A 27,639-nucleotide genomic window follows, 5' to 3' on the forward strand; every position below is an offset into this window, starting at 1 on the left:
TGCCCTGTTTTGTCCTGGATAAAGTAAGCAACAAAAAATACTAGAAGCCACAAACTAAAGGTAATACATTAAAAATCAATGTATGTAATTATTAGCCCTAAGAATATTTTTTATTGGAAAGTTTTATTAAATTTGGTTTTGTTTTCATGAGTAACAATTAAAATAATTAATTAATTAATCTAATTAATGAGATGCTGATCAATCTCATAACAGAGAGAAAATACAGAGCATAATAATACATAATATGTGGTTATGAGTAAGTTTTTTTGTCTTGTGGGTAAGTCTTAAAGAAGCTACTTGATTATACTGGTAAAAAATTTAATGGTAAAACAAATACTACTTAATACATGTTTTGTTATCTGCACAAAGCCAAAAAATATTTACTTTTACGCTTTTATCTTTTCTGTATACTGATTTCGAGCCATGAAAGCCACCCTTTGGGCTTTTTTGATGACCTGAGGACATCTTGAAGAGGTCTTCATCTGACAGTCGTGGAAAAATCCTTCGTTTCTCGGGAACCCGTTGGTATTATCTGAGAAAGTAGTCAAACCAAGGCCCCATATTTTTCCTGCTCTAAATTCACCCTCATGCTTCATACCATCTGATCGCCAAAATATGCCATAGCCGTGGAACCAACCATCGAAAAACTCCCCTTCATATCTAAAAATTAAAAAGTATATATTTTTTACAATTAAATAAAGAACATCAAAAATCAGGATATATAAAATAGTTATTAGACCGGTGCTCACGTATGGGAGTGAGACGTGTATACCGACAAAAGCAATGGAAAGAAAACTCAGATGTTTTGAAAGACAAATCAAGCAAGCAAGCAAGCAAGCAATACTGATTTAACCCAGCCTGAGAGACAGCAAAGTGCTTATCGTATGGGAGTCCTGGATATACGGACTCCCACACAAAATTTGATCCCCGATCAATGCAGGCCAGCGTGAGGCGCTCTATTCCCGCTATCTCTAGTGACTTATCTTCGATCTGTATTGAGAGACAAATCCTTAGAAGAGTCTTTGGACCCTATCACGACACGAATACTAACCAATACCGAATGAGAACAAATGCCGAGGACAAACAGATGTACCTATAGGGTACCTAGTAGTCCAAAAGGTTAAATCCCAACGTCTAAGATCATGTCCATAGACTGCCTAATAACCGCCTTACTAAGTTAATCTGGGAGGAAGCCCTGACCGGAAGAAGGCCCTTAGGCCTTGTATTGTGAGGTGTAAACGATTATACATTTTTGGATGTCTTGTTACATGGTCGAAGTATTCCACCTTACGAATTTTTATTGTTTTTGTCAATTATTAAAGAAAATATCATAAAGTTATAAATCTTTACCGTGTCGAGCATAAAAGTGCTGAAAAAAAAAATAGAAAAAATCAGGAAAATGAATACCAAGTACTTACTTTGCTCCATCGGGAAACCTTAAAACTCCAATTCCATGGAATAATCCATTTTCAAACATTCCATCATATCTAGTACCATCAGGAAGTTGCAAATGTCCCTCCCCTTGTCGTTTTCCTTCTGTATTCCATGTTCCTACGTAAGAAGTACCATCGTTATATCTATGGCCACCATCTGCAGCAATTGGAACTAAAAATAAACCAACGTTTTCATATAAACAGTAGAAACTCATAGGTGTACAGTTTCTTAAAAATACTACATTAAAGTACAGTTTCTAAAAAATAATACATCAAAGATTATACAAAAAATGTGAATGGTATATCAGTGATTCTCAATTCGGGTTTAGGCAAGGCTTAGGAACCAGAGAAGCAATAGTAGCAACACAGGTGCTGGTCCAAAATTGTTACGACCAGAGAAAGGACGTGTTCCTATGCTTTTTACATTACGAAAAAGCGTTTGATCGTGTCCAACACCACATGTTAATGCAGATCCTCAAGAAACTTGATATAGACCAAAAAGACATAACCCACATAACAACTTCATGTTCTTAGTAGATTCATAGAACATACTTTTCAGAGAAAGTATATACTACCATTGCGAATATGCAGAGCAGATACTGAGTGTATACTACATTACAATACTTAAACGTTCTATGTATATACTTAGAATGTACTACCGCACTTCTTTTCAGTATATACCAAGAATGTACTTTTTAGAACATTCCAAGGAAGTGCTATAAACCTTCTATTTATATACTTAGAACGTACTACCGCACATCTTTGTATGGGAAGAATATATATTTTAAGAATATTCTAAGAAAGTGTTATATTGCTCAGAAGTATGTTTTCAGCATCACATAATCTCATCTTCTTAGGTTCTACTGGTTCTACCAAATACCTATTATATTTACATATTCTATTTGCATATGAGAATGTAGTTAGTACCTACATTCTACAATATTACTTAAAAAGTAAGTACATATTTATAAATTTTAGTTATTTATTTATATACAGTGCTAGTCAAAAGTCCGTACCCCCCCTCGTATCTTTTGAATGGTTATACCTATAACAGTGAAATTTGGAGGAAGAAAATAAACGGATGTAAGCTTCTTAACTAGTCATGACAGGTGACGTAATAGTGACAGATGACGTTACAGAGCCACTGTGACCGATAATTTTAAATGGGACCTTATGGCAAGTGATACCTCGTTTGAAAGGTATTGAAAATACCTATTCAGTCATACTAATTTTGTTTGAGTTTAAGCTAATTTTGATGAACAAATGAAATAAATATAAGATTGTAGTTTCGCATTTAATTAATAAAAATTCAAAATTCCGCCTATGATTACTTGTCAAACAGGTTGACGTTGACGTAAAAACTACTAGAGAATTAAAAAACATCAACTTTTTTGCCAAAAAATTCATAGGCGGACATTTGAATTTTTATTAATTAAATTCGAAACTACAATATTATATTTATTCACCAAAATCAAAATCAACCTAAACTCAAAAAAATTAGTATGACTGAATAGGTATTCTAAATACCTTTCAAACGAGGTATCACTTATCATAAGGTCCTATTTAAAATTATCGGCCACAGTGGCTCTGTAACGTCATCTGTCACTATTACGTCACCTGTCATAACTAGTTAAGAAGCTTACGTCCGTTTATTTCCTTCCTCCAAATTTCACTATTATAGGTATAACCGTTCAAAAGATACGAGGGGGGGTACGGACTTTTGACTAGCACTGTATATTATTATACAGTGAGGACGTTTGAGTTGGAATAAATTCATTATCTCGAGAATGGCTGAATTTGGAAAAAATCCTGAGACAGGTCGATTTTTATTTTTAAATTAGGACTTTTTGGCATATATATCATACAAGTGACGTCATCCATCTGGGCGTGATGACCTAATCGATGATTTTTTTAAATGAGAGGAGGGGTTGTGTGATAGCTCATTTGAAAAGCTGTTCAATTCCCTATTCACTAATATAAACAATAACCTAATTATTTATACGGGGGGCCAAAAATATTTTTTTGATTAAATTATTTGATACAAAAAGAAGAATGAAAGCAATTTATTTAATTCAAAATACATTTTACTGCTGTCAGAAAACAGGTAAAAATATTTATTTCACAAATGAACATTGCTTTTCGCTTAAATTCGATGTTCAAACTGCTAAGAGAACAAGTGGGTGGCAGCTTTAACATTGAATTTAATCGAAAAGCAATGTTTATTTGTGAAATCAACATTTCTTTCTGTTTTCTGATAGCACTAAAATGTATTTTAAATTAAATGAATTATATACCTTCTTCTTTTTGTCTCAATAAATTTAATTCAAAATTAATTTTTCTTGACACCCTGTACAAAGAATTATGTTAAGGTTTATATTCCTGAATAGAGAATTAAATAACCTTTCAAATGAGCTATCACACAATCCCTACTCTCATTTAAAAAATTCATCGATTACATCATCAGGCCCAGATGGATGACGTCACTATTATGAGATATACCAAAAAGTCATAATTTAAAAGTAAAAATCGACCTGTCTCAGGATTTCTCTCTAGATTCGCCCATTCTCGAGATAATGAATTTATTTAAACTCAAACGTCCCCACTGTATAATATTTAGCTAAACTAAACTATGTATAAGTAACTATAAAATTTGTATACTTACAATATACATATGTACTTACCTATAGATACCTACTATTTAAGTAATATTGAGTTACCAAAATAGATTGTATTTTGAAATACCGCAAACAAAATAAAGAGATTATAATATGTATGTTCTTTAGTCCTAATATACTTTATCATTCGTCTTCATCTTTAACACTGCATAGATAGAGACACCCTCTTATCTATGGATACAGATACAAATAATGCCTGGAAATTTACCCTTTTTGCGGGAATTTTCAACATAAAAGGTGATAAAACGAAAAAGTTAACTCAAAAGGGAATTTTTGCTTCAGTCCAAATTGTAAATTATTTAAAAAACATCAAAATATTTGAAAATAATTAAACATATCTTCTCAGATTTTCTAAACAGGAGGGAATTTTTTTTTATAAAAGTGGGAATTTTTAAGGTAAGTTGGTGGGAAAAGCTTACTCGACGGTTGGCAACACCAAAGCCTTTGGTTGTGGGTTTTGGCACGTTTTGGTGCTTGATGGCCCATATTGAATTGAATGTACCTAAATTCAAATTCCAACTATCTAAAAATACTCATGATAAACTCATCGAAACGGTAAAGTCATTTCAATTATTATCATTTCAATTAACGTTAACACAATCAATGTTTAAACTTTTTTATCATACAACAATTTTGAAATGAATATATTTTAAAAGTATCTACTTATAAGTATGTGTTGAGAATATACGATAAAGGTATATTCTAAGAATAAACTTTTACGAATATTCCGAGATACTACGTACACGAATGTACTCAGTATATTCGGTGCGAGAATATTCTTTGAAGTATATGCAAAGAACATCAAATTTAGAATGTTTTTAAGGTACATGCTATGATTGTACTACGCATATACTAAAAAGAATATACTCCGACGAATGTTGGTAGTATTATGCTTTGGACATGATGCGAACATCATTGTTATGTGGTAAGATGCATTGAAAACTTGTACTGGTATCAAACGGCACAATTAAAAATAGACAATTCTATATCCAAATCGATACATATAAGAAGGGGTATTTGACAGGGATGTGTGCTTTCCCCTCTTTTATTTAACATTTATTCGGAAGCCATATTTCAATAGTCTTTGGAAGATGGAGAGATAGGAATCAAGGTGAATGGATTATTGATCAACAACATACGATATGCTGACGACGGTATCTTAATTTGTGACATCATAGTCAATCTTCAACAACTTGTCACTATAATCGTAGAATACAGTAAGCGAATGGAATTAGAGATTAATACAAAAAAGACCTAATTCATGATCATCTCCAGAAACTTGGATGCACTTGAAAACTCCACCATAACACTGAATACCAAGTCTATTAAAAGAGTGAGCAAATCTAAATACCTGGGAACATGGCTTTTTGAAGACTGGGCATCAGATAGGAAAGTAAAATGTCGCATTGGGCAAGGTCGACAAGCTTTCGTAAAATTCAGGAAGGTATTGACTTCAACTGAGACTATAAGGTTTACTAAATGCTACGTATGGTCGTTGCTACTACATGGCGTAGAACGGCTGGACACTCAAAACGAGGGATATAAATAAATAAGAAGCCTTCGAAATGTGGCTTTATCGCCGTATCCTAAAGACACCATGGATGGCGACAGTCACAAATGTAGATGTCCTTAAAAGAATCAACCAAGAACGCCAACTTTTTGAAACCATCAAGAAAACGAAAACAGCGTGTCTGGGTCACATCATGCGAAACGAAAAATGCCAGTTTCTTCAACTTATAATCGAGGGTAAAATTGAAGGCAAGAGAGGAATAGGACGCAAGAAAATGTCCTGGCTTCGAAACATAAGGCAATATTGCGTTCCATATGGACAGATATTAACGACATTCAATCTATGATACACGTACATTGCAAGAAACAGAAAGTTAATGGAAAATGTGATCGCTAACATCCATTAATGGATTTGAATCTGAAGAAGAAGAAGTAAAATTTCTATTTTATGTAGCGTTTACTAGTTCTAGCCCAAAAATGCTAGGAACAACAGAAAGGTATATTTTTATGGTTCATAGACTTCGAAACAGCATTTGATAGAGTAAGACACGATCTACTATTAGAATGTTTAAAGGAAGTCGGTTTAGATGGGAAAGACATCAAATTATCAAAAAGTCTTAGACTGGAACCAAAACGCCAGAATTAGGATCGAAGGTTCCACGTCCGCAGAAGTAGAAATTGGGAGGGGAGTTAGACAAGGATATTTTTTGTCATCCCTGCTATTTAATATTTATTCTGAGTTTCTCTTTAAAGAGGTAATGAAGGATTCCAAGGAAGGAGAATGAGTCAAGGTGAATAGCGTAAATATCAACAATATCAGATATGGGCACATTTTAGAACAGGTCGATAAATTTAAATATCTGGGATGTTCAATCGATAGCAGCCTAAATCCTGATCTAGAAATAAGATCGAGGGTAGGACAGACTATAGGATACGATAGGACAGGCGGTAGGATAGAATAGGACAGAATTATATCTACTATACAGGGTGTCCAGAAACTCTACCGACAAACGAAGACAGGAGATTTTTTAGATAATTTTAAGATAATTTAACCCAATTCACCTAGTCCGAAAATGCTTCCTAAGGGAGCTAGAGCTCTTTGAAGATGGCGTCATGTAATCAGTTTTTCTTAAATAACTCCAGAACGCTTTTATTTAGAAAAACGAAAATTGGTATGCTTATTTAATTTCCAGAAATGAATCGATTCCATCCATTGTAAATTTATAGTACCGGTCATAGGCGTCCGTTTTGGGTAGGGCAACGGTTATTTTATCGCATAACTTTTTTGTATTTAACTTCTAAGCATTTCTGACACTGGATTATTAAATTGTGAGCTATTCTAGTACTAAAAGGTACTCTTGTTTTAAGCCGGTAGGACGCATCGTTTTCTAGAAAAATCGATTTGAAAATTTTTCGTTCTTTAAATGTCAAAGAAAAATTTCAAAAAAAACCTATTTAGAAAGACGAAAACTGGTACATTTATTTATATTCCAGAGATAAATCGTTTTCATTAATTGCGAATTTCTAGTACCGGTCATAGGCGTCCGTTATGGGTAGGTCAACAATTATTTTATAGCGTAACTTTTTTGTCCTTAATTTTTAAGCATTTTTGACACTAGATTATTAAATTATGAGGTAATCGAGTACTAAAAGTTAGTCTTGCTTTAATTTAGTAAAATACATCGATTTTTTTGAAAATATTTTTCATAGGTCATAGGCGTCCGTTTTGGGTAGGTCAACAGTTATTTTATAGCATAACTTTATTGTCTTTAATTTTTAAGTATTTTTGACATTAGATTATTCCATTATGAGATATTCGAGTACTAAAAGTTACTCTTGCTTTAAGTTGGTAAAATACATCGTTTTTTTTTAATTTTTTTTAACTTTTTTTTCAAATTCCCAAAACGAAAAACATTCAAATCGATTTTTTTAGAAAACGGTGTGTCCTACCGACTTAAAGCAAGAGTACCTTTTAGTACTAGAATACCTCACAATTTAATAATCCAGTGTCAGAAGTGCTTAAAAGTTAAAGACAAAAAAGTTATGCGATAAAATAACCGTTGCCCTACCCCAAACGGACGCCTATGACCGGTACTAGAAATTCGCAATGGATGGAATCGATTCATTTCTGGAAAGTAAATAAGCATGCCAATTTTTGTTTTTCTAAATAGAAGCGTTCTGGAGTTATTTAAGAAAAACTAATAACATGACGCCATCTTCAAAGAGCTCTAGCTCCCTTAGGAAGCATTTTCGGACTAGGTGAATTGTGTTAAATTATCTTAAAATTATCTAAAAAATCTCCTGTCTTCGTTTGTCGGTAGAGTTTCTGGACACCCTGTATAATGTAAAGAGTGATAAATAAAGATAAATTAGTTATATTGATACGTACGCCTTTCGTAAACGAGGATATGGTGTTGATTGCAGATTCCCACATGGGTCTACAATTACAACGACTCATCGATCGGACAAACTCAGTCTGTGAGCAATTCGACATGAAAATAAACATTAAGAAAACTAAAGCGATGCCAATCTGAAAAAACCAGGATATACCTCAACCTTGCACAATAAACGGGCACATTTTAGAACAGGTCGATAAATTTAAATATCTGGGATGTTCAATCCATAGCAGCCTAAATCCTGATCTAGAAATAAGATCGAGGATAGGACAGACTATAGGATACGATAGGACAGGCGGTAGGATAGAATAGGACAGAATTGTATCTACTATATAATGTAAAGAGTGATAAATAAAGATAAATAAATTAGTTATATTGATACATACGCCTTTCGTAAACCATATTCACCATGCATTGATCTTGTACTACTAAAACTATGTGTCCATTACAGTAATGTAATTAGACTAATCCAATTTGGTGATAAAAATAATTAGGTCAGAAGCATTGAAAATTATATAGTTACGTATCTAGTTACATTAGGGTGCAAAATGCCAACAAGTTACAAACAAATTTTGAATACTGCGATTTTAAAAAGGTTTTTTAATTTATTTTCTATGAATGTTGTTCATTGCTATTGTTAAACGGTCGAATTTAAAGAGAGGATGCTTTAGAAGTGTCGAAATCGACTAAGTCCTTGCTCCAGCACAGTGCGCTTCAAATTGGAAAAAAAATATTTATCCAAAATTGGCAACATTGCCTAATCAATAACTAATTACCGAAGGACGACGTTCAATTGTTTCGTAACTAATGTGAAGTTAGTTGCATAAAGGAAATTCCAAAAATATTTTTATTTTTATATTTTACTTTTTTTTATTTTTTTAGTCATTTTTGTTGGATAAACATTTACAAAAACGATCCATAGCTATAATTGTAGGTACAGCTAAGATATTATTTTATATGAGAATAAACCACAAAATTGAAAATTGATTGTATTCAGAATTAAATGTTACATTGACGTTTCTATTTTCATTGCGGAAATCCTTTTCAAAAAAGTTGTGAAACAAAAGCAAAAATTATGAATTTATGAATGATCTTGTTTGTTTATGTTTTATTACAGCGTTGCACGATTTTCAATAAAATGATGCATTACAAGGCATACCAGGTAGAAGGTAGCACTTTCGAATCCTGGGCCCGGATTACGTACACTCGATACGCATCGTATCCGCCATGTTTTACCGTAGCGCCTTATGGGAAAACATGGAGGATACGATTCGTATCGAGTGTTCGTAATCCGGGCCCATTTATTCTACATTTATCATCAGGAATGTCATACAGTTACATAAAATAAAATTAATTATGTACATTATAATCTAATCGAAAAAAAAGAGTCCAAGACGTTAGAGTGTTGAATAATATGTATTTCAGTAGATAGTAGTGTATGGCTAACGACGATGGAGAAGAAAAGTAGAAGGCTACAGTGTTAAGGGGGGGAAATGTAACAAGGAAGAAACAAATGAAGTCAAAATTCCCAGAAAACTTTTCTAAATACCCAGAACATGTGAAGCATATCTTTCAAAACCTAAAATAAACAAATATCAAACTTGATAAAGAAGTATGTATGAAAATACAGTAAAGTGTATTTTGGATAGAACAGAAAAAAAACTAAAAAAAATTGCACACGGAGAGTGCCGATCGAAGTGAAAAGTTCTTATTCCACTAAGATTTGAATTTAATATTCTGACGTGGATGTTTCAGAACGTCGAAACTGACATGCGGTATGTCATACCGTTGCTATTCTGGTTTGTTTTCAATATGAATTTGTCTTATAGCACTGTATTTATTTTTTACATCAAATATACGGAATCATTCTTCACACTGCTGTATAATAAAATACTACTCCAACTTAAATAATAGTTATTTATGATATAAGTGTTAAAAGTACACGTTTAAGGCACGCATGTGAAAGTTTGCAGAATGAGCGATAGCGAGTTCTGCAATTCACATGAGTGCCTTAAAAATGTACTTTTTAACACGCATACCATACAATATTTTTTCTACAAACGTAATTACAGGACAATATCTACAAAAACTTTTACTTGAACTTGACTGACATTCCATTTTTATATTTTTTTTAAATTACATCAAAATTGCCTATACGGTCAATACGAACTGCAGTGCCATAAAAATTTTAAAGCACTACGTTTGTAGAAAGACTTTATTTTTTAAAGAAAAAGTGGTTTAGGTTCTTACAAAATTCTTTAGAACTCAATTACACAACACTAGCAATATTAACTAAAAAAGAATGTGTGCGTACTTTGTACGCACGTAGGAAGTTATATGAACGTCTATTATATGATTCCAACGAAATAAATATGTACTTTAAACAGTTTATGTATATTTTATTTACATATTAAACTAATTTTAATACTTACTACTTTCCAAAAACTTTTATTACAACAATACCAAAAATTAAAAAATAAAAGAATAAAACACACACAAACACATTGAGAAATGCCACAAAGAAATGATTTTTGAACAATAATTGTTGACAAAAATTTTAACTAAATACACATTTTCTGAAAAAAAAATTATATAACAAATACAGGGTGAGGCAGATAAAGGGCCTATTAGAAATATCTTGAGAACTAAAGGTAACAGACTCATGAAAATTGGCACGAAGGGGTTTTGAAGAGTGATCTATTTAATGAAAATATTCTTACCTATTTGCTACTTCCGGTTATACCGGAAGTTGCCTATAACTTCGTTTTTTAAAATGGGACACCCTATATATTTTTACATTTTTGGATTCTACTCGAAGTCTTATTTCTTAAAATATGAGGTTTTGTATTGTTATACAGGGTAGTTTAAAAGATAATTACGTTCTTTTATTAATTTCGTAGCAACTTTCACACCCTGTAGAATTAAAGTAGTTTGACATCAAAAACTTTATTTATGTTCATGTGATTTTTAATATAATCTACTATTGTCATAAATTATTAGTATAGCTAATTGTTGAATTTTAGTATACAGGGTTGGTCGAAACTCGGAATGAGTATTTTCTGAGTTTTCTTAAATGGAACACCCTGTATTTTAGTATTGTATTGAAATGATATTTTATGGTACTTTTTTATTTCTTAAGCATTCCCTATACCTAACTGCTTTAATTTGTGCTTAATTGTTAATCGCACCAAGAATCTTAACTACGTAAGTATTTTGATAGCTCAACCATTATTGGGAATTTTAACGATCAGTCTAGATAAATATGTATTTATTTCCGAAAAATTATTTGTGACTGAATATTTTCAAGGCCAACCTAATAAAATTTCACGTATTTTTGTTGCAATTAATGTTTGGCTTAAATCACCAATAACTCACACACTAAAGCAGTTAGGTATAGGGTATGCTTATAAAATGAAAAAGTACCATAAAATATCATTTCATTACAATACTAAAATACAGACAATATTCATTCCGTGTTTTGACCAACCCTGTATACTAAAATTCAATATATAGCTATACTAATAATGTTTAACAATAGTAGACTATATTAAAAATCATATGAACGTAAATAGAGTTTTTGATGTCAAAGTACTATAATTCTACAGGGTGTGAAATCTGCTACGAAATTAATAAAAACACGTAATTATCTTTTAAACTACCCTGTATAATAATATAAAACCTCACATATTAAGAAAGGAGACATCGAGGAAAATCCAAAAATGTAAAAATATACAGGGTGTCCTATTTAAAAAAACGAAGTTATGAGCAACTTCCGGTATAATCGGAAGTAGAAAATAGATGAAAATATTTTCATTAAATAGATCACTCTTCAAAACCCCCTCATTCCAATTTTCATGATTCTGTTGCCTTTAGTTCTCGAGATATTTCTAATAGGCCCTTTATCTGCCTCACCCTATATACTTAAAATCATAAAATGTATAAAAAGATAAAAATAATAAAAACTTGCATTGGGATTCGAACCCGCGTTTATTAGGCTGCTTAGGATTTTAAAACGAAGGCTCTACTCATTTAGCCACTTAGACATACCTGTCATGTGCGGTCAACTGAACGTTTTGCTGTTTGACAGTTCTGAATTTAATCAAATTAGTTTGATTTTTGTGGAATTAAAATATTAAAATACAACAAAACATAGAGTAAGAAAACAATAATATATTAGATGAAGATTGTTATAAATTTTGTTGGTAATCAAATTATGTAAATCAAAGTATTCCCTACTATAGATAGGTACATACATTTTTCAAATAGGTAAGTACCTATGTAATTTTTTATTATAATACTGAAACATTTACAATTACGTACCTGTTGCTTTTAAAAACTATTTAAAAAGTCATTACAATTATAAACTTGCTTTTTTCTCTGTCCTCACAACAATAAAAACTAATATACAGTTGAGTCCGCGAGTCTTTACCCGTGCATCATCATTTAAAGCATACGAAATAAGTCGGAAATCTATTTCAGGCAACAAGTGACAGAAAGTGGCTACTGTTCCGATAGAATGTCAATTGTAAGTTTTGCTTCAAAATTTTTGGCAGAATTGCAGCTACATTTGAAGTACATTAATAAATTCTTTTAGGGCCGGTTGTTCGAACGCTAATCAAGAAGTTGATTATAATAAATAATTTATTGTAATCAATTTTCTTGATGGGAATCAAATCCCGACATGAAAAATACATGTAAAACACTAATCAGTTATTGATTGTAGGTAAAACAGTAATTAAAATATAGCCGCAGCTCTTAAATTATTAAAAATTGCTTATTATTATTATTGATTTGTAAGTAAAAACAAGAAATTAACATCAGAAAGAGTTTAATTATGTTTTATTTTAAATTAAAACCAAAATAATAAAATAAATCAGTCAACATAACCTCAAAATGCGACATCTGTCAGAAGTACGCTTAATCAAATATAATTGTAATTAAATATTTGATAATGATCAGTTTTGATTAGCGTTCGAACAACGGCCCCCAGTATCATTAGTGATTAATAAATAAACAATTTATAAAAAATAAAATTAAATATACAACAATGTTTACAGTGTGTTGATGTAATAGGTTTTTTATTATTTATTTAAAAGTATTTTGCAATATATATGTTGAGTGTCAAAAATTAACAAAAGTAATGCCATCGACTAAGGACAAGAAGGATTTTACCCACTGATAAAATCAAAGTACAATTTTTAAAAGAGTTTTATAGGAAATAATATTATATTTTATAACTACTTACTAATTAATTGTCATTTTATTCACTTTGACACCTTAAAATTGGTAAGTCCAATATAAAATTAGTTGTGAAAAGAACTGTTTGTGTATAATAGGGCTTTTCATTCACAGTCATTTGTTTCGAGCTTCCGTCATATGTCGTATAATCCGTGTATATTAATATTAAACACAGATTATACAACATATATATGACAGAAGCTCGAAACAAATGACAATCGATGAAAAGCCCTATAAAGAAACTTTATAAAAATTCAACTGACTGACAGCCCCAAAAAGTAAACAAAGCAGAAACGTCAAACAAATTGTGCTTAAAATATGAAAACATACCGAATCGTCTTTTTTTGTACCTATCTCTTTTCAATGCACTGAGTCTAGATGGTTCACAAAAATAACATGTGTTTTGACTTAATAACAAACGGCAGCTGGTTTGTCATGAGTTTCATGCGTGGAAGAGAATGATGCTAGATAAAAAGTATGTGTTTTATCTCGCCAGGTATTAATGACGCACGGGTAAAGACTCGCGGACTCAACTGTACACAACATTTGTTTATCCATAACCGACACATAGGGCTTTTCATCGATTGTCATTTGTTTCGAGCTTGTGTCATAGGTTGTATAATATGTGTATAATATTAATATGCACGGATTATACGACATATAGAAGCTCGAAACAAATGACTGTGAATGAAAAGCCCTATTGAACAATTGTTGACAGGTCATTGTAACATAATTACCCAATCAGAGCCCGTATAACGTTTGAGCTGCGCCCAGGACCAAGACTTTTGATAAATTGGCGCACATATAAATTTACTCCCAACGCGCCTAAAGAAGTATAACTTCAAAAATAGTAAATAAATATTTAATGTTGAAAGCACTTGCAAAGTAAATAGAAAACCTAGATGAACTTGCTGCCATACTATAATAGCTAAAGAATCCTAAATGTACATCAAGGCCGCGTCTCACCATCAAATAATTTGATCAAACAGTTTGAGCAAACTCCGGAAGTACGTCAAAGTGACATCACAATTGCAGTTTTTTTGAAATTCTAAAAATCTGTGCTCTCACTATCAGTCTAGTTTGATCAAATTTTTTGTATTGAGTTGTCTAACTTGTTTGTACTTTATTTAAAATTAAAATTTTTCATTATTATCCACAATGAACACTCAGGATGTGACGTCACTAACTGTCACTTTCAGTTTGCTCAAACCAGTTTGATCAAATTATTTGATGGTGGGACCACGTGGGACGTGGCTTTATGCTTTTAACTATGGAAACATTAACATTGACATGGGGTTCGGGAACCCGCAAGAAAACTTTACGTCAACGTAGTTCAAAGACTAAATCATACTAAAACTGCAGAAGTTGGTACAATTACACACCACTTGAAGAATACACAGATGGTTTTCTAGGAATCTTTTATAAAACAAGTGTTAGCACAAAATATATTTTCGGCGGGGTCTGGCATACCGCATACCGCATGTCAGTGGTTAAGGATATATTGGAACTCGGGCAACACTGCAACATGCCTGCAACATTGAAATGTAAGTTGCCTACGTTTGGCGATAAAATGAAAGTCAGAAAATATGTTGTTGCTGCCATAAAACCACCCTTACCTTGTTATATTAATTAAATATGCCTTATTAAACATAAAAACCTTGATTATTTAGGGAAACTCCACTTATTGACAAGTTTTGGACAAGTGGACGGCGGACGTTTTTTATGTGCAGCTAACTTCATGCTGGACAAAAGCGTTTTTATGGGAGCCAACCAGTGCGTTGTTTGTTTATAAATAAACATTTTTAAGTTAAGATATGGTCTCAACGCGAGGACTGAAACTAAAATTTTTTGAAGGCGAAAGGGTGTTGTGCTACGAACCAGATCCTACAAAGGCTAAAGTTTTGTATGATTCAAAGGTACGCATAACCTCAACTACGCCTTTCTGTTATTTGTCCGTTAATCAATACTTTTGTTTTAAATGTTTTATCAGGTACTGGATATTGTTATCAATAAGGACCATAGAGGAAGAAAGAACATAGAGTACTTGATTCACTTCCAAGTAAGTTTCGGTTATAAGTTTTTGTTTTCATTGATATTAAAATCTTTTTTGTAAGTGTCTACTTTTTATTTAATTTATGTAGAAACTTATATACATACAATAGACTTCTTCTTTTATGTATAGACATTGTTATAACTGTACAAAAATTGAGCTGTCCATATTTAACATGTAAAATAGTTTTAAAAGATTGAGTTTTAAAAGTTTTCAATGTTTGAAAGTACTGTGTTTTATGTTTTCATTATTTGTTTTAATTAGGGCTGGAATTCTTCCTGGGATAGGTGTGTTGGAGAGGAATATGTTTTAAAGGACACCCCAGAGAACAGACAGTTGCAAAAAGATCTGGCAGAAAAAGCACAATTACAACTGTAAAGTATCATTTTATTAGTTTATTTTATCTGTTATCAATTGATCCTCATGTTAGGTCTTTTTAGGGGAGCATATTTGTATAGAAAGGAGAGGAAAAAGAACAGAAAGCCTGGTGATAGAGCTTCTGCTTCAGAAGATGGTGGTAGTTCTAGTAGTCCAGGAAGAATGGATACAGATGATGGTCATGGTATGGAAAATGTTTATTTTGAGAGATTGTTTGAATATTTTTTTACATACAATTTATTTGTAGGTTAAACCGATATAATGAATAGCTTTGATAAATATAAATCCAATTAACATATTTTAATACAAAAATATTGCTTTCCACAATATATTTATGTTTATATTGATAATATACTTATTTCTGGAAATGGTTCACTTTGATGTTGATTGTTGTAAATATGAACTATCAATTCAAATCATGTTGTTTTACAAATTAAAGGCAAAATTTTTAGGATGCTTCAGTTCAGTAGGTTTTATTAATTTTATGATTTATTTTGTCTTTGAAGCATTTATGTGTACTGTGTTACAGTATACTCCCTCTATAACAAACACAGGTATTCTGAGATTTTGCTTATAACAAGGTACAGTAGGTGTTCCATAAAATTCCTATTGAACTGTAACACCTCTATAACGAGGCATATTTGGTTATAGCGAGGGAAAATGAGATTAAAGAACATGTTTCTTTACCTGTTTTTGGTGAGGTGATGGCTAGAATTATGGAAGTTGGACAAATGCCAGACGAATGGAGAAGCAGTATATTAGTACCTGTCTATAAAAACAAGGGAGACATACAACAATGCACAAACTACAGGGCTATAAAACTACTTAGCCACTCCATGAAAATATGGGAGAGAGTAATTGATAGACGGATACGTGAAGAAACCGAAATATCCGATAAATCAATTTGGCTTTATACAGGGCAGATCAACAACAGATGCAATTTTCATTGTAAGGCAACTGATGGAAAAATACAGGAATAAAGAGACCAACGCTCATATGGTATTCATTGATCTTGAGAAAGCATATGATAGAGTTCCTCGAGAGGTTCTGTGGTGAGCACTCAATAAGAAAGGAGTCCCCGGCGAATATGTAAAGATTGTGAGAGATATGTATAAGGGAGTAACGACTAGTGTTAGGACAGGTGTGTGAAAGACTGATAAATTTCAGGTGAAAGTAGGATTGCACCAAAGCTCGGTGATTAGTCCTTATTTATTCTCATTAGTTTTGGACCAGATAACAGCGAAACTACAGGGTAGTATTCCATAGTGCCTAATGTATGCTGATGATTAGTAGTGTTAATAGGAAATAGTGAAAGAGATTTAGAACAAAAACTGGAACAGTGGAGACAAGCTCTGGAGGAAAAAGGTTTAAAACTTAGTAGGACAAAAACAGAGTATTTGGAATGTTCATTTAAAGATGGAGTTACTACAAATAAAATGGTATCTTTGGATGGTGAAATGATTGTGAAAAGTAATAGTTTTAAGTACCTAGGATCGGTATTACAGAGTAATGGAGAAATAGATGGAGATGCATGCAGTAGAATTAGGGCTGGATGGATGAAGTGGAAAGAAACGAGTGGTGTGTTGTGTGACAGAAAAATTCCAATGAAGCTGAAGGGAAAATTCTATAAAACAGCCATAAGACCGGCTATGATGCACGGAACTGAATGTTGGGCAGTGAAAAAGAAAGAGGAACAACGAATGCATGTGGCGGAAATGAGAATGCTTAGATGGATGAGTGGAGTGACAAAGAATGATAAAATTAGAAATGAGTATATTAGGGGAAGTCTAGGTGTGGCACCAATTGATGCCAAAATGAGAGAGCATAGGTTAAGATGGTTTGGTCATGTTCAACATCGAGACGTTAATCACCCAATACGAAGAATAGCTGAAGTGCAGATCCCTGGAAGGAGTAGGAGAGGAAGACCAAAGAAGACCTGGGGGAGACGATAAGGCAGGACATGTTGGTAAAAGGGATTAACATTGATATGACCCAAGATAGAATTGTGTGGAGAAATTCAATTAGGGAAGCCGACCCCGCATAGGGATAAGGCAAAGAAAATGATGATGTTCTCTTGATGAGGAGGATGGCTATAAATAAATACCCGAGCTGCCTGAATACACAAAAGCCTAAAGTATTTGTGCTTATCGAGGTCAGTAATGTAAAAAGTCCACCTCCTGTCAACTTATTCCTGTTTATCTACTGACTCTTTTTCAAAAGCACTATTCAAACAATATTTAGAATCTTATATTGCTCGGAATGGCTTCGCTATAGGAAGTTGAAAGTTTTAGAAAACTGCATATTATTCTTGTGTATGCACAATATTATTGTTGTCTGATATAACAAGATCAGCTTATAATGAGGTAATTAGTCTGCCGTTTCAGTTCTCATTATAGAGGGAGTCTACTGTATGTGCTTTCAGTGTACATTTAGGTGTTTTTTAAAGTAATTATTTTTACACATTGTTGTATATTTTAAACCAGGGAAATAAGCAAAAAAAGACCCTGCTCGGGCCTGTGACAAATACAAGTATTTCAATTTTTTTTAGTTATTATAGGCCTATATCAAGAAAACATTATTTCTGTAGAGGTTTTGGTATCTTTTTTAATTATTAACAATTAGTGTAAAAAATGTCATTTCGCAAAACACATTCGCTGCGACTGCTGGCAAGAGTTGTTATCCAGAGGTGGCAAAAATATACCACCATCTCAAAAATTAATGGCTTACTTACTTTCCCCAATCGGAGTCATGTGCAGCGAATGTGCTAAAACATAAAACAAGCTTCAGAATGGCAGTTGCTAAACGTATATTTTTAAATCAAAACTAACCATAATTTTGTAGAAGGGACTAACTTTTGTGGTTAATGTTATTCCAACATAAAGGTCCCTGGGATAAACAAATTGAGTAACCTTTAAACTAATAATTGATGGATCAATCTGAAATTTTGAGAGTTTGTTAAGGATCACAATACACAACTTTGGTAAGAAATATCTTGATTTTTTACCATAGGTAACAATTAATGATTTTGTCTTCTTTTGCAGTTTTCAAAGCAACAAATCAATTTTACTACTTTAAGCAATTGACATTTTTAAGATTTTTTATGTTTTAAAAGTTAAAGTTTAATATTATAATATTATATAGTAAATAATTATTATAAAAATTTAATATTGTAATAGTAACTATTAAGCTTTTTAATGGCAAGCAAAAAATGAAGAGAATGGCGTTTTTACGCTAAATTATTGATAAAAAAAAGAGAAATAAGCGACAGAAATCTTATTTTACTGAGCTATTTTGTGGATTATGTATTTATGGTATTAACTAAAACCATTAAATGGTTTGGGTTAGTACTAATAACATTCTTCAGCCAGATTAACAAAGGTTTTTTGCAATTATAGGTATAACCAGCACTTCAGAAGATGATTCCTCTACTGAAGATGAAGCAATTTACATAGAATTAACTGCGGATCTTAGAAAAATAATAGAAAATGACTATTACCTGATTAAAGAAAAAAATAAGGTATTAAGATTTCTATAAGTGATGTATAGTCCGTCCACTATAACTTTTCCCATGCGGTACTATTCATTTTCAATCAAATTAAGTCAAAACATAAATTGAAACGAACGTCGATGTGTATATACATTTTGTATACTGTATACTATATACTACACACATCGGCGTACGTTTCACTTTCTGTTTTGACTTAATTTGATTGAAAATGAATCGTACTGCATTGGAAAAGTTATAGCGGACGGACTATATTTAAAGATCACTTATTCATTTGTATTCTCTTTTAGTTAATGAAGTTACCAGCAGAACCAAATATTGCAACTATTTTAGAATCTTATTATAGACATTATGCAACCAATCAGATCTGTGGACTTACAGAGAAGTCAACTGGGAGGTATAGAACTCAATCAATCAATCAGAATAGTGTGAAACCAAAGCCTGAAGATATACAAAGAAAGTAAGGAACTGTTTTGTTTAAATGTGTACTCTCAGGTGTTGACACATTCGCTGCTACTTTTGGCGAGAGTTGTTATCCAGGAAAAATTATACTGTCTTCAAAATCAACAGGTTACTGTCCCTGATCGTAGTCTTGTGCATATATTCTTTCTTTTTCTTGTGCATATTTACTATATACCCAAGAAAGTCACTAGAAAAATCACCAAATACTTCTTTTTTGGTTGATCATGTCGGCCTTTGACGGTAATCCTGAATATTATATTATACTAATATGTCGCTAAAGAGTTCTAAAAACAACTTTTTATATAAAAGCAGACTAGAAATCTAAAAATTAAAGGAATAACGCAGAAAACACAAAAAATCGCCGATATAACTTATAACCAATAACTTATAACGAAATGCCAAGAGTGTCAAAATTTCATAAATGTCAATAGTGGCAAAATTTCATAACAGTGGAGTAAACTTGCCTGCTGTTCTATTAATTACAAACAAGCATTTACAGCGCGGTAAATTTGAATTACTCCTGGTTTAAGACAGGGTTGTTTTGTTTTAAACATTTTGTTTTAATCAACTGTTTTAAACATGTTTAAAACACTTAAATTAAACAAGCGTTTTTTTCATTTTCTTTGTGAATATAGGCCTCTGAAGTTATAGGTACAGTGAGGACGTTTGAGTTGGAATAAATTCATTTTCTCGAGAATGAGCGACCGACTCTGGAAATAAATTACGAATCAGGTCGATTTTCATTTTTAAATTATAATTTTTTAGCATATATATCATACTAGTGACGTCATCCATCTGGGCGTGATCACGCAATCGATGATTTTTTTAAATAAAAATAGGGGTCATGTGACAGCTCATTTGAAAGGTTATTCAATTCTCTATTCACTGATATAAATATTAACATAATTATTTATACAGGGTGCCCAAAAAATTTTTTGAATAAAATTAGTTGAGACAAAAAGAAGAATCTATATAATTTATTTAATTCGAAATACATTTTACTGCTGTCAAAACGGAAAAAAATGTTTTATTTGAAAAATGAACATTGCTTTTCGCTTAAATTAAATGCTCAAACTGCTAAGAGGCAGGTGGGTGGCAGTTTTAATATTGAATTTAAGCGAAAAACAATATTTATTTATTAAATAAACATTTTTTTCCTGTTTGCGGACAACAGTAAAATGTATTTCGAGTTAAATAAATTACATATATACATTCTTCTTTTTGACTCAATTAATTTAATTAAAACAAAATTTTTGGGCAGCCTGTATAAATAATAATGTAACAGTTTATATTAATGGATAGAGAGTTGAATAACCCTTCAAATGAGCTATCACACGACCCCTATTCTTATTTAAAAAAATCATCGATTGCGTCATCACGCCCAGATGGATGACGTCACTAGTATGATATATATGCCAAAAAATTGTAATTTAAAAATAAAAATCGATCTGATTCGTAATTTATCTCCAGAGTCACCCGTTCTCGAGAAAATGAATTTATTTCAACTTACACGTCCTTACTGTACCTATAACTTCAGAGGCTTGTATTTTGAAACCATGATTTATTGGAGCTACGCGCCCATTGAGACTTTTATTCTACACATCAAGGACTACCAGAACCCAAAGTTTCAGAGCATTTGACAGCGAGCCATTTCCCATAAGGTTTCTGCGGGGTCCTTTGTCAAAAAATAAACCGGGATCAATGCCATTTCCATAAGCTCCTTCACTTTATTCGTAACATTTACCAAAAAGTCGCCATTTGCATGTTCAGGCTGAAATGCTTCCAGAAGCTCTAGTCATATCTCTGTAGCCTCTCAAAAGTGCAAGTATTTGGACTTTGTCCCTGCAATATACTTTATTTTTATAAATACCTAGTCTTAGGCATTTGTCTTTAAATTTTTATCATTTACAAGCTTTTTTACATCTTTATCAATACTGTTTGAGCAAACGTGAAATAATATTGGCCAGTTTTCCAACTAACTTTCTAAGCATTCCGATAAAGTATTCCAATGAACAACCTGGTGCAATACAAGAGCAGAATCACCAGCTACTCGGCATTTTGTGCTAGCAAAATGTATTTTTCATGTACATTTCTGAAATATTTGCAATTTCTTTTACTACTCTTTATTCCTGGCACTTCTATATCATGGGCAAGTAAGTTCAATATATGGGCCGAACAGTCATAAGTTATTATAATATGTATCTGTGCTGCCTAATTCCTCAAAAAGATCCTTCTAATTTTAAGAAAATATGATTTAAACAATGTTTTTTTTTACGTTTTATTTGTTTAAAACATGTAATATAAAAACAAAACAAAAACATGTTTAAAACAAAAAAAAACCGTTTAAAACGAAAAAAACGTTTGTTTTGTATAAAATAAAAAAAAAACATGTTTTTTTGCAACCCTGGTTTAAGAACAGGACTTAGTTAAGTATCACTTTGACTCCGATCAGAGTCATGCGTAGCGAATGTGTTAAGCGTACTCTTGAATTTGAATTTTAGCTTGTAGTTATAGACGGAGAGGCAGCGCTGAAAAATCTCTTTGAATTTACTAAAGCTAAATTTTTCACAGTTGATTACTGTGATTGTGTAGAGAAACATACTGCAGTCGGTCAAGCGAAACGTAGAACAGGGGTTACTGAGAGGGTATCAAAGTTGCTTTTCTAAGAAGGTAATTAAATCCATTTACTAAGACTGAAAATCAGTACACACATTCTAAATTGAATATAAATAAAAGTTATTTCAGTCGGTCAGCTGTATGACGGGACAGAGCCGGTCTGTCGGCCCCAATGAATGTACAGGATTATTCACTATATTTTGACCCCCTTGTAAACTGCTTTATTTACAGAATTAGAAAAAAATGTAAAATACAAAAGTTATTCGATTTTTAAATTATGATTTTTTGACATATATCGTACTAGTGACGTCATCCATCTGGGCGTGATGAGGTAATCGACTATTTTTTTTTAAATGAGAATAAGGGTCGTGTGCTAGCTCATTTGAAAGGTTATTCAATTCTCTATACAGTAGATACTATAAACGTTAATATCATTATTTATACAGGGTGTCCAAAAAAATTTTGAATTATTAATTAAACAATTAATTTAATTAAATTTTTTTGGACACCCTGTATAATTAATCATGTTAATGTATATATTACTGAATAGGGAATTGAATAACCTTTCAAATGAGCTAGCACTCGACCCCTATACACATTTAAAAAAATAGTCGATTACGTCATCACGCCCAAATGGATGACGTCACTAGTACGATATATATGTCAAAAAATCATAATTTAAAAATCGAATAACTTTTGTATTTTACATTTTTTTCTAATTCTGTAAATAAAGCAGTTTACAATTAGAAGGAGGTCAAAATATAGTGAATAACCCTGTACATTCGCTGGGGCCGACCGACCGGCTCTGTCCCGTCATACAGCTGACCGGCTATAATAACTTTTATTTATATTTAATTTAGAATGTGTGTACTGATTTTTAGCCTTAGTAAATGTATTTAATTACCTTCGTAGGAAAGCAACTTTGATACCGTCTCAGTAACCCCTGTTCTATGTTTTGCTTGACCGAGCGTAGTATGTTTCTCTACACAATCACAGTAATCAACTGTGAAAAATCTAGCTTTAGTAAATTCAAAGAGATTTTTCAGCGCTGCCTCTTGGACTATTATGTCTCATTATGGAAGCAGTAATAAAAGTTATACAAAAATTTTCTGCTTTCATTTTTTAAAGTGTTTATACAAATTTTGACTTACCCATTTTTGTATTTTTTTTTATAGTTTGGCCATATGTAGAGAAGTATTAGATGGTTTAAGGATTTATTTTGATTTCACATTGAGCGACTTATTATTGTATAAACAAGAAGTTGGTCAAATAGCATTCAAACAGGCTGTGTCTCAACTAGATAATGGTGATGTGAAGATGGAGTAAGTATATCTTATTTTTATATTTTATACAGGGTGTCCAGAAACTCTCCTAACAAACGAAGACTGGAGATTCCTCAGATAATTTTAAGACAATTTAAACCAATTTACCCACTCAGAAAATGCTTCCTAAGGGAGCTAGAGCTCTTTGAAGATGGCGTCTTGTAATTAGTTTTTATTAAATACCTTGCAACGTCGGAAAACAAATTATTTTAAGACAACTGGTTCCTTAATATATTATTCCCTATGCTTCCTCGAACACCGTACCGGCCATCTGGCTGCTGATACAGGTTGCGTTCATTACTGCGCATATTTGTACAGGTTAACATATCGAATTTAAAATTATTGTAAGACGAAAAATTATTTTGTCATTACTTTTTAAACATTATTAGAAATATGAACTATAATTGCCAGACATTTTTGTGGTTTAAAAAGTAATGACAAAAAAATATTTCGTCCTAAAATAATTTAAATTCAATATATAGGGTGATTGATGAGTGTGATAAAGCTCAGTAGATCTGCTATAGTAATATATAGCAATAAAGTTGATAACAAAAATTGTAGCCAACTTTCAGCTTTACATTACGAAATTAGTTAGAATGTTACAGGGTGTTCGATAACATAGTGGCTAACGAAACTTATGTTTTTTTAAATGGAACATCCTATATTTTATTTTATATTTGAAATTCCCTTAACTTTCCCATCACAAAAATATAAAGGTTTATTATGTTATATTCGCGGTGTGCAAGTACTTGGAAGGGAAACGAGAAACGACCGTGCGCGAGTCGCGGAGAAATATTGCAACTATCTTCAATAATTCATATTGTCAATTGAAATTGTCAAATTGACGTATATTTCATACCTTCCGTCATTGAAGCAGTAAAATTATATATTGCTCCACAATATTGATATGATATGCAATTATTATATAAAGGTAAATTTAATTAATTGTATTTTGCTTGCAGAACTGCATTTTAGTAACTAATTTTATTTACTACATACAATTGTTTACGTTTGCATAACATAACCTGTATCTTATTTTTTCTTCTTAATATTTTTTTGGACTATGGCCTTGACAATTATCTGGCAACCAGGACTAATATAATTGGCCAATATAATTAAAAGTGCGAATAAAAGTACAGAGCGTAGAAATAGAGGTCGCTTTGCCGAATTTGCACGGTCCCAATAGGGATTTTACAAAGTTATAACCAATTTTTTATGAAAAATGTAACAAGTTCAGCTCCCTGTATAAATAAAAATAAGACAACAGCAATGGTTTATTGGTGCTATATTTTTTTGTTGATTGTCAAAATTTATAATTGCTGATATTGCTAATTTTCCTTATATCGAATACAGGGTGAGGCAAAAGACAAATACATTCTTTTCTCAAAAATTTTAAATGGAACACCCTGTATTTTATATCTACATCGAAAAGTATCATTACCGTACTTTAATTTTTGTATGATATTCCCTATACCTAAATTTGTTAGTTTTCGAGATACTTTCATTTTTCAGAGCAAGTTATTAATTAAGATGTTCTATTTAAAATTACTGAGAAAAAAATGTACTTGCGTTTTGACTCATTCTGTATTCGATATAAAGAAAATTATCAATATCAACCATTTTTATAAATTTTGACAATCAACAAAAAATATGGCACCAATAAACCATTGCTGCTGTGCTTATTTTTATTTATACAGTGAGCTTAACTTATTACGATTTTCGTATAACATTGGTTATAACTTTGTAAATACCCTGTATATCATAACAAACCTTTATATTTTTGTGATGGAGAAGTTAACAGGATTTCGAATATAAAATAAAATATAGGGTGTTCCATTAAGAAAAACATAAGTTTGTTCTGTCACTATGATATCGAACACCCTGTAACATTCTAACTAATTTTGTAAGGTGAAGCTCAAAGTTGGCTACAAGTTTTGTTATTAACTTTTATTGTTATCTATTACTATAGCGGATCTACTAAGCTTTATCACACTAAAGTGTGTGCTGCGCAGTAATGAACGCAACCTGTATCAGCAGCCAGATGGCCGGTACGGTGTTCGAGGAAGCATAGGGAACAATATATGAAAGGATCAGCTGTCTTAAAATAGCTTTTCGAAAACCCAGTCTTAGACCACTACCATCCATAGATAAATCGATTCCATCAATTGTGAATTTCTAGTACCGGTCATAGGCAATTGTTTTTGGTAGGGGCAGCAGTTATTTTATCACATAACTTTTTTGTCAGGAAGACTAAGATGGGCAGTACATCTAACAAGATCACAGCAGAACAACCCTCCTAGAAGAATCCTATGTCACAACCTGTGGGAAGTAGAAATAGGGGTAGGCCAAAACTCAGATGGAAGGATGGTGTAGATGAGGACGGGAGAAAAATAGGCGCAGCAAACTGGTAACGGTTGGAAATGGATAGGACTGACCGGCGTAATAGACTTGGGAAGGTCGAGACTCTTTCATAGGGCTGTAGCACCATTGATGATGATGAACTTTTTTGTCTTTCACTTTTTAGCATTTTTGAAACTGGATTTGACAATTTTACGTTTTTTAATTTGAAAAGAATTTAAAAAAAAACTTATGGTTATAAAAAAAACTATATGGTTTTAGACCCCATAGATCTACTGAGCTTAACCTATTAACTTATGTAGATTTTTTGTTTGACTCCCTTGAGAGGGGGTATCAAGTGGATACAATTTACACTGATTTCTCCAAGGCGTTCAACAGGGTGTCTTCTGTTTAACATTTTTATAAACGATATTCACGAATGTTAAAGTAAAAAGTTCTACTCGCAGATTTGGCCGCTAATTGTTTATTAATTGTTTAAACAATAACAATTGTTTTGTATAAATAATTTTTAAAAATATCGTTAAATTGGTCATTTACCTTTGATCAAATATGTTTCTGTTTTGTTTTTGATTATGCTAAATCCGAATATGGCATTGCAATTTGAAAATTCTTATGCAGAAGCTCTTATACAGTATGTCTGCGTAGCTAGGAACCACATGGAAAACTTTTTTATTATCAATTTTACGAAAAAAAAATTATTCTTCATAAAATGCTCTGGATAGTCAAAAATCTAAAACTCAAGCATCAGATATCAAATTGTATCAATTTTATACGAGTTATGTCAAAAATATGAATTTCGTTAAAGAGTAAATTACCTTTATATTCCAGAATATCAAAAAATGATATTATGAAAAGTTGTTTGAAATTAAAAACTATATTTACATTATTCTAATTTACTCTGGGCTAATTAGCAAAATTCATGGAAAAGTTATTTACCAGCAATTTTATTGCTGGAATCGAATTATAAGATCCTATATATTAATAATATAGGTACGCAAAGTCCGCAGATAGTGTGCTACTTTTTTTATAAACAAAATGGCGCCGACAAATCGTATTTTTTTCAATTATTGCTCTATAACTCCGAAGATTTTAACTTTACAACAAAAACACCCAAATAAAAATTCACCGCAATTAAATTCTGCATAGAGATATGTTCTTCACGATTTGCTCCGACGAAAATTTTCCTCGGAAAATGCGGGTTTTCCTAACAAAAACTATAATTTTCAAATAAAGTTTTAGGTAAGTAATTATTAATCAATAATTAAATAACTTAGTGACATCAAAGATTTCTTGGTATAGATTGTAATTCCAGAAGCCGGTGAAAATTAAACGAATATTTTAGCAACAATTCAATTGTTAATTAACAATTTACGATCGCAATAATAACCAAAATAATCATGATACATTGATCAAACTTATAAAGATTATAAAGATGAGATGCTTGTTTAATTATTTATCGACAAAATATAAATTTTTCTTTTTTTTGCATAATCTTTGAATTTTGAAAAAAAAATAGTTATAATACGTTGGTCTAATTAGTAAAGTACAAAGAAAGGTTATTTACCAGCAATTTTATTGCTTTAATCGAATTATAAGATCCTATATATTATTAATATAGGTATGCAAAGTCCACAGATAGTGTGCTACTTTTTTTTATAAACAAAATGGCGCCGACAAATCGAATTTTTTTCAATTAT

At 31.8% G+C, this 27,639-nt stretch overlaps 2 protein-coding genes across 2 annotated transcripts in view; one reads left to right on the forward strand and one right to left on the reverse strand.

Annotated features, from left to right (window-relative positions):
• Positions 1-301: 301 nt before the first annotated feature.
• On the reverse strand, positions 302-8,559 carry LOC126884809 (MORN repeat-containing protein 4 homolog). Its single transcript, XM_050651053.1, has 3 exons — positions 8,400-8,559; positions 1,419-1,605; positions 302-660 (listed from the first exon to the last, which is right to left on the reverse strand). The coding sequence occupies exons 1-3, from the start codon at positions 8,422-8,424 to the stop codon at positions 387-389; spliced, it is 486 nt and encodes a 161-aa protein (XP_050507010.1). The 5' UTR covers positions 8,425-8,559; the 3' UTR covers positions 302-386.
• A 6,414-nt stretch (positions 8,560-14,973) lies between these two features.
• The window catches only part of LOC126884810 (male-specific lethal 3 homolog), a 28,802-nt gene continuing 16,136 nt past the window's right edge, over positions 14,974-27,639 (forward strand). The window contains exons 1-7 of the mRNA XM_050651054.1: positions 14,974-15,167; positions 15,242-15,310; positions 15,566-15,675; positions 15,742-15,863; positions 19,075-19,196; positions 19,475-19,644; positions 23,438-23,584. Coding sequence (XP_050507011.1) covers positions 15,066-15,167; positions 15,242-15,310; positions 15,566-15,675; positions 15,742-15,863; positions 19,075-19,196; positions 19,475-19,644; positions 23,438-23,584 — 842 coding nt within the window. The 5' untranslated portion in view covers positions 14,974-15,065. The remainder of the gene's footprint in view (positions 15,168-15,241; positions 15,311-15,565; positions 15,676-15,741; positions 15,864-19,074; positions 19,197-19,474; positions 19,645-23,437; positions 23,585-27,639) is intronic.

The sequence above is a fragment of the Diabrotica virgifera genome, chromosome 5 (genome assembly GCF_917563875.1).
Source record: "Diabrotica virgifera virgifera chromosome 5, PGI_DIABVI_V3a".
Classification (NCBI taxonomy): Eukaryota; Metazoa; Arthropoda; class Insecta; order Coleoptera; family Chrysomelidae; genus Diabrotica; species Diabrotica virgifera.

Bases quoted from the DNA above. Each gene is read 5' to 3' on its own strand.
- LOC126884809 (XM_050651053.1), bottom strand. From the start codon at position 8,424: ATGGTGAATATGGTTTACGAAAGGC. The intron at 1,606-8,399 runs GTATGTATCAAT...GTTTATTTTTAG, and splicing joins GAATATGGTTTACGAAAGGC to TTCCAATTGCTGCAGATGGT. The intron at 661-1,418 runs GTAAGTACTTGG...TTTAATTTTTAG, and splicing joins AGGTTTCCCGATGGAGCAAA to ATATGAAGGGGAGTTTTTCG.